Consider the following 10,623-nt stretch of genomic DNA (forward strand, 5'->3'; position numbering starts at 1 on the left):
ACCTGTATTTGGATTCCAAAGTTCAGATGACACTGCCAACATGGCGGCGGTCAGAGCTCCTTATCGTGACTCAAAAGGTTTTCTTCATTTGCCTATAGGTCAGTCAAGTCAAGTCATGTGACATCACATTGCCACAATGGCCAGAGTGATAACAAAACGTATCAGTGACATTACTGGGGATTGGTCAATCTTTATTGACTAAAACAGCGAGGCGTGAAATTTTAGCTGAAGGACACAAATATTTAAACATTTTTTTAAAATAACTGCTGACATTACTACCAGGCACATGCAAATTTATTTTCCAGTATATAAAACACATACATTTCTCCTCTAATTGCAAAGGGTCCAGCAATAAAGCAGACTGTTTTCATATTTGATGATATATTGCTGAGATCTGTTTTAAACGCTGTTTACAAAGTGCTTGCTCACAGCTTTTTTCTCTGTCAATAATGAAAACAGTGTATTATAAAGGTCCTCGGCTCTCCTTTGTTTACAGGAAAGGCCGGAACAAAAACCTCCAATAATGGATCAAAGGATTCATGAAGCCAGAGTTGAAGAACAAGACCTCCTCTTTCATGTGTTTCTACTTCTCAGCTGTTTTTTTCTTATAAGGATAGATTCCCTAACCTTTTGTCTTCTCTCCTGTGAGACGCACCCACCTTTCTTCTCCTTCACCCGTCCATCCATCCATCCTCCTCATTCCTCCGTCCCTCCATCTTTTTGATATTGATGAAGTGACAGGACCACAGGCTGAAAGACGCCACCTCATCTGCTTTAAATTACCTCCAAACCACACACACACCTGCACCAGCTCCATCACAGCTGTGAGTGTGGGTGGGTGAGTGCGGAGGTTAGATGAGTGCCTCTGGGATAGGTGGTGGGGGAACGCCCATGACCCCGACTATACAGATAAACACACACACACACACACAACAGGAAGAGAGCAACAGAACGGTTGGGGTGTGAAATGAGCTGTAAGGCAGAGGGGATATTAAGCTGCCACATGTGTTCTGTTTACTATTCACTAATTAACCCCCAGGCTGTCTTATAGACAGCACACACACATCACACACACACACACCTTATCTTGCAATAAACCGGCTCTGGTGTCACAGCCTGAACATCATCAACCGTGATTTTGTGACATTTGAATGCAGCCCACAAAGACTCTGTATGTGTGTAAAACACAGTGATCTGCCAGTTGACTGTATATAAAGGGTAAGTCAGCGTGTGTGTGAAGATGCTGACCTCCAAGTTTGACTTCTTTACCAGTCACATGGTGCACAGGGGGAGGCCATCTTGGGCATGTTAATGATGGATGGCTCAGAAGAGAAAGTCAGGCTGGAGATGTATGAGTTTCCTCCACCTGCACCACACCATGTATGTCCAGAAGAGGGATTATTGTTGGGCTGCAGGACTGGTTCAAAGGTACATAACTACTGTTCACACCAGATATAAAAAGCACTAACAGCAGGCTTTTATATTGCACAAAGTCCACATTAGGAGGCAGAAGGTAGGTCGGGGATTGTAACATGTCACATAGTAAACTTTTCTGAGTCTGAGGTTCGAGTCCCCCTGACACCGCAAGCTGTTTTGTTTTTATCACGGTTCAAGTAAGACAAAACGTTACTGGTTGTGTGTGTGTATTGTGTCTGTATTACTGTAATTAAATCTTTTAATGTGTTATTTAATAAAGATAGAGCAAATAGCCCCAACAATAAGCAACAAAAGTTGAATTACTTCTGTGGATATGAGGCTTAGTGCACGTTTTCCTCTTTGTGAGTGTGTGGGTTTGTGTACATGCGATGATATCACCTATAATGCAATCAGCTGTCAACACTAATGCCCTCATCTGCTCTAACAGAGTGAGTCAGAGAAGCACAGAGAATAAAGGAGGTGGGCGGACACTCGCTGCGTTTTGAGTATTGGAAAATGAGCGGCTTCTTAATAGAATTCACCACAGTGACTTTTCCTAAGGTGTCGCCACACAGATGTATACACACCACACAGAGAAAGACACAAACGCACAGAGGGATGGAAGTGAGCAAGTCTAATTGAAAAGAACCAAGCAGAGAGAAATCTGATAGCAGCAGTTTGGCCTGAGGGGGGAGGAGGAAGAGGGAAAGAAACACAGACGTGTTTGGTGTAAAAACTGGTGTTAAATATGCAGGTATATTATGTGTAGTGACATGTAGCATCTGTTTATTCAAGGTGTTCTCTCCAAAGACTTCTCCTGCCTTTACAGGTTAATAGAATTTGTTTATAGAAAGTGATATTTTTGCAGAAATGTAAAGGAGGTCCCATCATCTTACATGCACAGTGAATAAAATGTGCATGTATTGTGCACCAAGATTTTCTTAAGGTCGAGTATGCTCAGTGAAATGATTAATAATCAAGCTTCTCTCAGTCATCATTGTATCTGCCTTTAAGCTGGATACATTCTATTTTCAAATCTGGCTATCACACATGCGTGTCTGCACTTAATACGGCTTAACCCGGCTTGTTTGCGGTCCTCCAAACCGCCAGGTGGCGTCTCATAATATACAAAGTTCGTTCAGGCCGCAGTAGGACCGCATGTCCCATGTCGCTCGTTCCTTCATTTTTTTTCAGTTTAAAAAGCAGTTTATTCCTTTGTAGCCCTGTGGAAAATAAACTCGGGCAAAGCTGTCATAGTTCGACGGTTGTTTACATACAGCGACCTGGACCCTGTCCCTGTGAACCGGAAGTATCATGTCGCTAGCTGCATTCGCTAGCTGCACTTGCGTTCAGACCTGAGCCACATTTGAGCCAATCCGGCTAGATCCACCTCCGAGAGGTGGATTGAAATCAAGCTGGATATAGCAGGATTCGCGGTGTTTGCACTCAGAAAAAAACCATCCGGATATAGCTTGATACGGCCCGAAACCCGCTCTAGCCTGATTGATTTCCCCAGTGTAAACAGGGCCTTAGTTCCTGCAGTGGAAAAAATCACATTATGCCTACTTAAGGGTCAGATTTACTCATATTAGAGAACCAAACCACTTCTTAGGAACGTTAATAAAACAAAGTAGTTCTTCCAATTGAAAGCTTCAGTGGTGGCTCAAAGAGGCTCAAGTGAGAGTTGTAAATGTTTTCTGAGGAAAACAATAGAAAAACACACATATATCACAACCAACGTTAAATAACATATATACCGGTACATATTATTTATAGCTTTTATATGTTATATTCTATTCCACACACACACACACGTAATAAGCTGGAGAGTTGAACACCAACACAGACTAATGAGAGGTAAGAGTAATTTGTGTTACTGAGATACAGCAACAGCAAAGGACACAAAGTGAATTATATTACAACACAAACAAAGGCCATGCATGCACACACACACCAGCACAGTCTTTGTCTTGTTTCCACCGTCTTAACTCTCACATGTAATTAGCCTCACTCTCTCTGTCCGCCGCAGATACCGATAGCACACAGGAGGGGGTCAGTGTGTGTGTGTGGGTGGGTGGGTATAGGGACAAGGGGGGTCCGAGCGTCTCAAGGGACAGGTTATGACAAATAAGATTAATGTGTCCCCTATTTCCAGACTGGTGCACTGGCCTCTCTCTCACACACACACACACACACACACTCGTGTCATAAAAACACACACATACACGCCTCTCTGATAGCTTTTTCTCTCAGGAGAGGGTCCATATGGGGACCAGAGGAGGGTGGGAGTGTGTTTGTACCACGCTAGGACGTCACCCCGCTGTCCTTTTCTTTGTTGTCAAACACAAGTGAGGAACAATTGCATTTCAAGACACAATTGAGAATCTCTTTTTTGTCAGTAGTAACACATGTCTTTGGAGAATCCACCTTAATTTATCTTTGTATTGAAGCTTTAAACAAAGAGGTTGTTTCTGAAATCAAACAGACGTATGCACGTCACGACAAACCTGTAAAGACAGGATGACCAAGACAAAACTAGACTGTCAAACACAACCTGTCTAAATAAATGGAGTAAATAATACATTTTAAAAGAAGATGTAAGTAAATGTAAGTGCTTCACAGACTTCTTTAGCAATCTAGCGAGTTTGTTTACAGTTTTGACTAGCTGGGTTAGCTTAGCATACCCATCAGATCTAGATTCTAGGCCTATGCAGTGTATTTGTATTGATTCTCACCACCAGCAGGGGAGACACAAAGTCCACACTGCAGCTTTAAGAAGAGCACACCCCATTCTTCCAGCCTCTGATGCACCAAACGTCTTTTGTGTGTGTGTGTGTACATGTGTGTGTACACACAGGCAGAGTAACACATGACCCTGAGCCTTCGTGACCCTTGACCTCATCTTTTGGTCCTCCATGCTTGAGTGGTCATTACATACGACTGAGACAAAGAGGAAATCTGTCTCTGTGTCTGTCTCTCACACACTGACAAGAGGCATAGTATGAATTTAGATGTGGGTTGGTGAAAAAAATAGACTGCACAAAACTCCAGTTTTCAACATATTCAACATATTTCGTCACCATGGTAACGAGTCTTGTCAATAATACATTTGACATGTACTGCTCAGATCTGACCACATGTGGGAGCCAGATGGGTGACCTCTTTGTGAGGATGGCCTAGAACCTTTGTATACACACTGTTTAGCTACCAGTTAACAGGGTTTAATGTTACGTCTATGTGACCAAATGTGCACAAATCTCAATCATTTTTGGTGCAAAGTTTGACTTGTTGTGTGCTTTTCAGTCAGATTTAAAGTGTGCGACTTTGTCTGTGTGAACAAGTGTGCATCAGCCCCAGGGGTATAATCTTTTCCCCTTGTATTCACGCTGTGCATGTCTCTCTCTCTCCCCTGTACCCCCGACTGGGACAATGACTTTGTGTGTTTGTTTGTGTGTGTTCTGTCCTCTCAGTGTGCACATGTTACAGAAACCCAGGAGACACACAAACACACACACACACCCCCATGGGAGCTTTATCACACATGCCTAAGGGCAAAAAAACTGAGCGGCTGGATGGGTAGAAAAATGTTGTTTTCAAACTCGATGTGTGTGCGAAGGTGAAAATTGTGCAAACAGTTTAATTGTTGTGTATTTTGTCGTGGAAAAAGCAGCGGTGAGGTTTTTCTAAAAAGAGGACACGTAGACAGAGATGAAGCCAAATCAACAATTTCTGTGAGCTAATTGGATTAATTGGAAGCCAAATTAATGCTGGATGATATGTGTGTGTGTTTATGTGTGTGTCTGTGCTGAAAAAGACGGAAAAAAAATAACGACGAAGATTTATATGGACAAAAAAGGAGATGCAGATTTAGAGGACGGAAAATCCTGAGGCGAAGAAGAAAGAGTGAAAAGACGTTCCTCCTCTCTGTCCTGCTCTGAAACTAATTGCTCCAGGATTAGAGGAGATTATATATATATATATTTATATATATAAAAAAAATACACAAAAACATACAAAGCCCTCCACAGGTCTGCTGGTTTCCATGGCAATAGTCTGCCGTGCAACAGTGCAAAAGCAACAGGGAGAGAAAATAAAACCAGTTGCTGTCTTGATTACCTGAGTGACACAGTCACAAACCAGTCGTATGAAAGAAACAGGCAGTAAAGGCGCGCAGGTAGAGAAACCTGTGACGAGCTCTACAGCCTGCTGACACCAGGCTTCTCCTGGTGAAGAGAACAACAACAACTTAGCTTAGCATAAACACCAGAAGTGAAGGGAAACTGTTAGCCTCCAGTGCTGTCCAAACTTTTGGCCAAATGTGACGCAGGTCAGCTGAAGTTTGCAGAGATTTTAACTGATAATTAAAAGGCATCGCTTCTGTTTAAACGAGCTTGTAAAATTATAGATGAACGATGAAAAATTAGACACAAAAGTAGAAACTGTGAAATTGTTTTAGATAAATAGGAAGTGCTGCCATAAACATCGAGTTTAATTGGATGCATTAATCACAAAGCAGTCAGCAATGGAAGAACCTCCAATTTTCTTCTCAAAGCTAGTGCACATGGCAACAGAAAAAACGCAAACAAGCCCTGTTCAATTTCAATCAAATAAAGAAACAGAGCAACTTAAAGCTCCTGAGGCGACTCTGAGACTCTCGGAATGTTTCCTCAGTGTTTCGCTGAGGCGTCCTCTTGTTGCAACACCTAAAAAACATCTGCTGTTAATTAAAAACAGGCTCCTACGTATACGTATATGTATAAAAGTCTGTATAAAAGTCTGTGGAGCTCAGCTTTAGGCTTCACATACAGCTCTGTATACATTTCAGTGACTGAACAAAGGCTTTAGCATGTCAGCTGCTGTTGTCTTCTTCTTCTTCTTCTTCTTCCAGTGTCACGCTGCCGGTTTGTCTGTGAAATGCAGTCGACTCTGAAGCAGCAAGCTTTCCTCCCTGTCAGCCTGGCTGGGTGATCACACTTTAGGTTTCCCCCTCTTGTTGCTCTGTGTTGCAGAGGATTGTTGCACACCGGCTGTTGTACATATGACAAGAAGATAAAACTTTTCAACTTTAAGTCAAGAAATAGTCACATATTTGAATTAAATATTACTGTTATTTTCCTTTAAATACTCATTTCAATCCTCCTAAAAGAAGCCCTGTGTGTATGTATGAGCACCAAAGAAAAGCACTAAAAGAAAACACACACTTTGATTACATAAGAAAGGATCAATAATTCCAGCCCACGCAGTTAGTCTATCACACACACACACACACACACACACACACACACACACACACACACACACACACACACACACACTTTCTGTGCCAGATGTTGCTGTTGAGATTTCCGTGTAAAATCAAGTGTGAGAAATGTTTTTAATTATCTAGCCACCTGGACAGGGTTGTTGTAGACACACACACACACACACTTGCTTTGCATACAATAACATCACACTTTGATGCACAGTGAGATTCTGTATAACCTTTGACTTTCAAAGTTACATGTCTCTTCATGAATCAACATTTTCTGTCAGTCATTTTTTGTGCTGTGTGAGGACACACTCTCTCTCTCTCTCTCACTCACACACACACACACACACACGTGATTTCAGGTAACAGATGTTGTCGTTCTTTTAATTAAAGTCAACAAATTAAGACATTGTACTGACTCACTGCAGCACACACACATCTTCACCGGGTTCTTTTATAATCACTTGTACATTTGATTTAATTGTAATTATTGTGTGTGGATTCTGGATAATGTTTCATGATTAATCCTTAATATTTGACAAACATTTAACTTTACTACAGATGCATTAAAAAAGCTTGTGACTGTCACATCATTGTTTCAGCTCAGAGCAATCTCTAAACTTTCAATGTTCTGTGCAACTAAAAATAAATCTAACTTCTGTTCAAAGCCCTCGAATCATTGCTGTCTTTATTAATTAAAGGTGTTATCTACCTCAACACAGCAACAGTATTTGTAGCATCTAAGGTGCAAAGAAATGGTGACAAAAGCACTAATTGAAACATCTTTAATGATGACCATTAACAATGTTTTAGCCTTCGTCCTTTAACTGAAATATTCTTTTATTCTGCTCAGTAAACTTTTCTTTTCACCGTTGCAGAGTTTGGACTGACAGCATTTGAAGGTGAACTTTGGGAACCCAGTTATGGTGCTGAGAGTCCCAGAGTCACAGTCTGTGTATCTCACACACCGAGTGTAGGTGTTTTCTGAGGGGAGAGGTCAGAGTGATGTCATTACTGTTAGTTTAAAAAAAAAGACTCAACAAAAGTAACAAAATAACAGCGTTTAGAGTCATTGTTTCCTGAGGTGATTTTGAATAATGCTCACCTCCACTGGTGATTTTGAGGCAGGTATCGTCACCTTGGTTACACTCCACTTTGACCTCACAGTTGCTGGAGGTCCCGTCTGGACAGGAGTAACACTGCAGCGAGACGCCTGGAGACACAAGACAAGAGAGAGAGAGAGAGAGTTCAGCCTGCACATGTCTGATAAAAATTCATTAACTGTAATATAATCTAATAATCTTTAATCCTGCAATCCCAACACATCCTCTCATAGGAAATAATTCAGCATATATAGTGCGTATATAAGGTTCAAATGTGCTGCTTCACATATATTTAGATTTTTTGTTATAGTGCAAACTTTTCCCAACTGCAACAAACTTCTCCACCATTTTCCAGACGTGTCCGTCTGACCCTAAATGATAGATTTAACCCCTGTAAGTGCTGCTTACTCAGACACAACCACAACAGAGCACATAAACTAGTTGTTGATTTAATCTCTGCAGACCGATCACAACCATCATGAATGAATTTCTACAGAAGCAGATGAGAACACATGAACAGTGCGCTGATCTTCTATCAGGCTCCCTCAGGCTGATAACAGTAGTTTTAATAAAATTATTTCCTTTTTCTTTTTTTTAAGTCTCTTTCTTTTTTCTCACCAAATCCAAACATGGCAAAGCTGACAGCCAGGCAAAGCAGCACAGAGCTTCTCATCGTGACTGAAAGGACTGTCTGTGCGTGTCGCAGCTCGTGAAGAATAATCTGTGGTGAAGAACAGACACTTTGGTCATTTTTATGAAACATGACAACAATGAAGCAGGAGTACAGTTTCTCACCTGGGAATGTGAAGAAGATGATCCGGCTTCTGGAAACACAGCTTTTTGTAACATGGACAAAGTACACAAACGTATTTGTTTTAGGTTCAGAGTTAATGTGTAGACATGACTGCAGCACAGAGTGCAGCTTACAAACAGGGCAATGACAGATGGCTGTATAATAAGACCAGCACATTTAATCAGCGCCTCAATATATCAGTATACAGTGGATTTTTGTTGCTCTTATGTCTTATTATACAACATGGGGGGTATTATACACTGTGTAGATGTGATTGAATCAAAGCCTGGAGCAGCTGCAGTTCACCTGATGGCCACATGTGTCACTATTTGCAAGGATTTCTAATTATGACGATATGAAAATGTTGGTTAATTCTGATGCTGAGCGAGCAGTAATAACATGTAAATATTACCCTGATCTCCATGCTGTGTTTGTCTGTTAACAATGAAAACTGCCAGGAGAGCCGTGTGTGTGTGTGTGTTTTATTATTATTACTATTATTATCACAAAACCTCCACTGTAATGACTCAGCCTCCTGACGCTGTCAGCACTGACACAGGTTATGTGTCAATAAACATTCAATGAGTGAGTGGAGCTATCCTGCGGGTGTTATGAGTTTTATAATCCTGAATTCATATTAAGCCTTCTCTCTCTCTCTCTCTCTCTCTCTCTCTCTCTCTCTCTCTCTCCGGCTGCAGCTCATTGTAAGCTTCAGAGCCTGCTGGAGGCGTGAAATCAGAGTTCAGAGGAGTCTTATGCTGAGCACATGCAGCAGAAGCGTGAAATCAAAGTTACTCTGAGTGTTTCCTTTATGGCCTTTAAAGTGTGATTATCACACCATAACCTGTGACAAAGTTTAGCACAACAGGTAAAAGGGATCTCTGCAGCCCGTCAGTGGGGTTTAATGGTGTAACAGCTTCCCAGGGGGGATCTGGTTTAAATGTGCACCTTCGGAGAGCCACTTGACTTTCCTTTGCCATTGCAGCTATTTAGGCTAATGACTGGCTGTCCTGCTGCTCATTACTTCTCGTCTGAGGCCGAGCTAAAGGCTGGTGTAATGAGGCAAACCGGAGCCTACAGCGAGGGTTTCTCTGTGCCTCTGCAGCGCTCACAGAGATGTTTTATACATGGTGAACACACATGCATGCTGGGAAAATGTGATAGCTTCCTGTCCTTTTAATCAGACCACACTGAAGTGTTTATAGATTACCTTTATGATGACATACTGGTCTGATAGCTAAACAGTCCCTGCAGAGTTTAGAACTAAAATATTTTTACTGCAACCTGAGTCATTTTGAATAAAAGTGAAATACTTCTTCTCGTGCACATCAAGTTCAGCTTAGCAGTGGATTCACACATTTCCAGTGTGTGTGAAAATGATCAGTAAACAGTAAAATAAGGCTGGAATAGCTGAAGGCACTTAACCAGAACACAGAAGTAAAAAAATAAACAGTAAAAAATGGGCTTTTCTACAGAGGGCTCAGTGTGGTTACATGGAGAATAAATCCTTCATACTTGTCATAATAAAAACAAACTGCAGCCTTCCACACACACAGTGTCATTATTGCATTATTAAACATGCAGAACATAAATGTATCTATATGTTTAACATTTTTATTTCTGTTTCCTTTCGTCATCTGTTGTTCCAGTCCTCCTCCTCTCCTCACGCCTCCTCTGTCATTTTTCTTTCCGTCTTTCCCTCATTTCTCAGTCCACTGAGTTAAATATGGGAAAACCAAACCAATCAGGCCATGACATGGTTATTATTTTTAAGTACTGATTTTTTTTAATCCCCACCCCACCCCACCCTTCCTCATTACCATTCTTTCTTTCCTCCACCTCTTTTCTTCTTACTCTCTCCCTCAGTCAGCATTCCGCTGAATGCTTTTAGCACCAAAAGCACTTATTAACATTTGACCAGTGTGTGTGTGTGATTCCCTGACAAATTACAAAGATTCATGTGATTTTATGGACAAACCTTTCATGTTCTGGTTAAGTCAAACATATGGCAGGACAACAAGTAACAAAACAAATAAATCAATTGGACAACAGGTGGAACTGGC

The 10,623-nt window shown here is 41.3% G+C and overlaps 1 protein-coding gene across 1 annotated transcript; it reads right to left on the reverse strand.

Moving 5' to 3' along the window:
• Positions 1–7,433: 7,433 nt before the first annotated feature.
• Positions 7,434–8,631, reverse strand: LOC114432685 (CD59 glycoprotein-like). The gene is made up of 4 exons (XM_028400858.1): positions 8,563–8,631; positions 8,386–8,488; positions 7,770–7,877; positions 7,434–7,648 (listed from the first exon to the last, which is right to left on the reverse strand). Exons 1-4 carry the CDS (start codon positions 8,614–8,616, stop codon positions 7,488–7,490), a joined length of 426 nt encoding a protein of 141 aa, XP_028256659.1. The 5' UTR covers positions 8,617–8,631; the 3' UTR covers positions 7,434–7,487.
• Positions 8,632–10,623: the final 1,992 nt, after the last annotated feature.

The sequence above is a fragment of the Parambassis ranga genome, chromosome 2 (assembly GCF_900634625.1).
Source record: "Parambassis ranga chromosome 2, fParRan2.1, whole genome shotgun sequence".
Lineage (NCBI taxonomy): Eukaryota > Metazoa > Chordata > Actinopteri > Ambassidae > Parambassis > Parambassis ranga.